Below are 3,968 nucleotides of genomic sequence, written 5' to 3' on the forward strand. Positions count from 1 at the left end.
TGTTCACTGGGAACGCGGTGGGAGTGTTGTTTGGTAATACGTAAAACCAAACTGCACAAAAAAAAACATCATAAATACGCAAACGTTATACTTCTAAGAACAAGAAAACCATGTTCGTCACAGCAACAAATAACAATGACCATTTCTAGTTGTTCTTTAAACATATCAACAAATACATGTGTATCTTTTAACATCTTAATTTCGGCAAATAATGTTCTCTAACCTACGATAGCAAAACTAATCTATATAGATGAGCTATCAACAAGTAAAACATAAGAGCAACAATTCAAGCAAATATTTCCGAGATTCGTTGTCTGCTGTCTGGATTTGCTATCGTCCACGCTGCAGATAGAACAAGTCCAACAAGAGCCCCTAAATTGATGGGTAAAGAAACATCCAAACCAATTTTCTTGAGAAGAGATCCCAAGATTGCATAAAACTACAGAAACTAACCTATTCCACTTGCTCGCAAACCATGAGGACTACGGTATATGGCCCCGGTAAGGGCACCAGCACCAAGCCCATTCAGTTCGTCTTCTGCACGTACAGAGCGAAGGGCAATTTCCAAAGCCGAGTACATGAAAACTACCGCTCCTGAAAAGCACTAAATGAACTAAACAAAACACAAAATATTGAAAAAAGAAAAATAAAACACAGGAAATATAAACTGAAGACAAGAATTTTGTCATTTTATCACCAAATAAAGTCAATTTCCATGAAGTAAAATCTCCCATTCTCATCTACTAAAATTTCTACACATTGGAGGAAGAAAATGACTGAAAATACGTCTTCTCGGGCCTTTTACGACGAAAAGAGTCAAAGAGAAAACCAAGTGTTTCAGTTCCCCAAATTATGAAAAAAAAATGTGAGCTTGAGTTAATTATGAGAGGAGAAATGCACAATTATACAGCAACGTTCCTCGAAGAAATCACAAGAATTAAATCAGATGTATGAGCGATATATATATATATATATTTATTTATTTATTTATTTATTTATAAAAGGAAAAGATTGGGATAGGAAACATAGAGAAAGAAGAAAGTCATCATAAAATAAAAGATAGCCAACTCACCGGCTGGTTGAGCATATCCTGAACCGTGTTTTACAGTGGCATTCACCATACGTGTCATCCAAGGTTTTCCTACCTAGAAATCAATCCATGTTTCCTGCGGGAAGTCAGACATTCAATTTCTTAAACTACAAAACAACAAAAATTAAATTATCAATTTAGAGAATGGTTTACCAGTTTCCTTGTTTCTGGATTCATCAACTCCCCAAATCCTCCTCTAATCGATCCAACAGCAAACCCACAACCAACAGCCCAACCGATATGTCCAAGTGCGAACTCAAACTTTCCCTTGCCGGAAGTACCCGTTCCACCATCTGGCATGATATATTGTGGTTGTGAACTGATGAACATGGAAGGATCCATCTAAAAAGGCGATAATCAAAAGAGGAAATTTAAAGAGGAGCACATTTGAAACGTGACCTGTAGGTACGGAGTCATTTGTCGGGTAACCGGTACACCAGCGCTTTTGATTTGGTCGAGGGCGAGGACAGGAGTGGAAAATGGGGAATGATCAACCGTAGAGGAAGGCTAGAAAACCAAAGAAAATCAAAATAAAGAGTGGTAAAGTCCAAGGAATATCAAATGGCATCAACTCAGATTGAAGCACGTATTGAATGTAAATTAATTTCAAAAAATGGTTAGCAACTTCACCTAGCGTTTGTTCGAATATCCTCTAACTACGAAACATGACTGCCAAAGTAGTACTGTTTGATACTTGTTATAGTTTGATGTTTGATTGCAGTTTTTCTCCTTTTTTTAAATGAAATAGTACCTGGGATGTGGAATGATCTGCAATGTCGAATGAGACTCCCCCACTGAGATCCATAGGTGTGCTTGGAGTTTCCAGAGTTGGGTGTGACGAGCTATCATCATTAGAGGATTTTCCCCAACCAAACCAAGACATTCTAGGCTCTACAAAACGCATTAGGATGAGAAAAATAGCAAGAAATCAGCTTTATTGTCGATCTTCAAGTGGAAGCGGTTAAAATGTGGCTGGTGGAAGGACTCAACAGCGCTCTTATTTCTAGGAGCTCTTTCTTTTTTTTGCTAGTAGCTTTAGAGTAAATGTCATAGATCCTCTAAGAGTAATGCTTAAGCTTTAGGCTCCCGAGTGACTCAGTTATTCACTTCCAGATATAAGAGCGCCACTAATTCCCTCCCCCAATGAGATCTGGTCTCGAATGGAATATATGGACCAAGAGTGACACACAGTGAAGAATTCCCGAGCCAAAATCAATCTAATTGCATCAGGAAAGGACCCACCAAGAAAACTCATTGTAAGTAGAGAGAAAAAAGATCCAATTCCCTAAAAAGAAATTAACTAGCAGGCAAACACACACATGACTTCCCAAAACAACCTAAACCCAAAACTTCCGCATGAAAGAAGAATAAAACACTAGAAAAGAAACATTATTAAAGGGAGGCTTTAAAGGAAAATAACATGGTGTCACATCGAGAAGCACGATTAGCGTTAGAGCACGAAAAGTGGTACAGCACGAGTTTCGTCATCCTTCCGGTGTTTTCCAGACGACGACGTGGGTGGCGATGATGCGTTGCCATCTGTTCTTCTTTTTCCCACGTAGTGCTGTATTCAATGCTGTTTTATTATGGTGTTACTGATTTATTGGTGATTTGTCGGGCATATAACTAAATAATTCAAATATGTGTCCCAGTGTTTCTTTCTTTTTGCGCTTTCATTCGTGTGATGATATGGACCCGTTTGCATCATGTTGCATTGAGTGGTTTTCTTCTTCATCCCGAATCAGTGTCTTCAGTTCTTTTCATTTCTTCTTCAAAGAAAGTCCTAGAGGATCTGTGACAATTAGGCTAAAGCTGCCAAAAGAATAAAAGGGTAAAGTGTAGTTGGGGAACCACTCTGCGGGCCCCTCATTTCTTTAGGTAAGTAACTAAATCTATCGGAGCCCTTAGACATGAGCACTTGTCTTAGAAGATCTATAACATGTGAGCCTAAGCTAGTAAGAGAGAAAAGTAAGTTAGAGCTTCGAGAAATAAGGGCGTCACTGAGTGCTCCCTCCTCCAAATACATTTTTTTCTAAAAAAGGAAAATAAAGCTTGCAAAAATAAGAGCGCGGTTGGGTGCACAGGCGTGTAATCATGCATCAGAGTGTTCAGAAAGTTTTTCTGGAAGCTCGACGTACTTCCTGAACCTGGTATGTCGCGCACCTTCGAAATAACCCTCGATGAAACGACACAACATTTTCTTGCTCTGTTTCCTCTCGTGGAACTCTTGTATGGAAGTATTTCGCTGCTTTTGCTTCGTTTTAAACACTTATGAGATATTATTTGTAGAATTTCTGCTATTTTTTTTACCTGGCACTGTACTTAGTCTAGCTTAGAAATAACCCAAATATTCTCTTCAATGTGTATGTCATACCAAGCACAACATAACAAAGGACAGATGAGAAACGATGGGCAATGTCCTAGCAACGCATTGTTGTGGTAACGAACAAGATCGCTGCGTAGTTACGGATCAAGTCATCATCCTGGATGTATGCATTCCTTTGTAACGAGAACCAAAAGCTCGCCTAATTCTTCCAAAGTTTCCCTCTCCTATTCCAAAAGTTACGGCAAAATCTACGTTTTGAATTTCACTGGACAAGCGGATTTAATTCTGTTTCGATGCCAAAACACATATTTTCGAATTACCTTCAGAACGAAAAGGATCTATAGCTTCCGGGTTCCCTGTTCATTGGTCAGAACGTCTGCACTTTGCCCAGTTGAGAAATCGGACAGCATACCACTATCAACGCTAAAATTATCTCACATTTTAGTCACAATTTTTATGCTTTCTGCAAGAAACTGCTCAAATCGTCGCAAAAATAATTTCCTAGGGAAATCCTGGGATCTTGCAAACGTCCAGCAAGTGCTTTCAAATTTG

At 38.9% G+C, this 3,968-nt stretch overlaps 1 protein-coding gene across 1 annotated transcript; it reads right to left on the bottom strand.

The window, feature by feature from the left end:
- Nucleotides 1-286: 286 nt before the first annotated feature.
- RB195_007936 (uncharacterized protein) lies at nt 287-2,345 on the bottom strand (the record flags this gene model as incomplete). Its single annotated transcript, XM_064181848.1, has 7 exons — nt 287-372; nt 454-594; nt 1,073-1,145; nt 1,244-1,432; nt 1,490-1,597; nt 1,842-1,981; nt 2,333-2,345. 7 exons carry the CDS (start codon nt 2,343-2,345, stop codon nt 287-289), a joined length of 750 nt encoding a protein of 249 aa, XP_064038605.1.
- Nucleotides 2,346-3,968: the final 1,623 nt, after the last annotated feature.

The sequence above is a fragment of the Necator americanus genome, chromosome I (genome assembly GCF_031761385.1).
Source record: "Necator americanus strain Aroian chromosome I, whole genome shotgun sequence".
NCBI classification, from domain to species: Eukaryota; Metazoa; Nematoda; class Chromadorea; order Rhabditida; family Ancylostomatidae; genus Necator; species Necator americanus.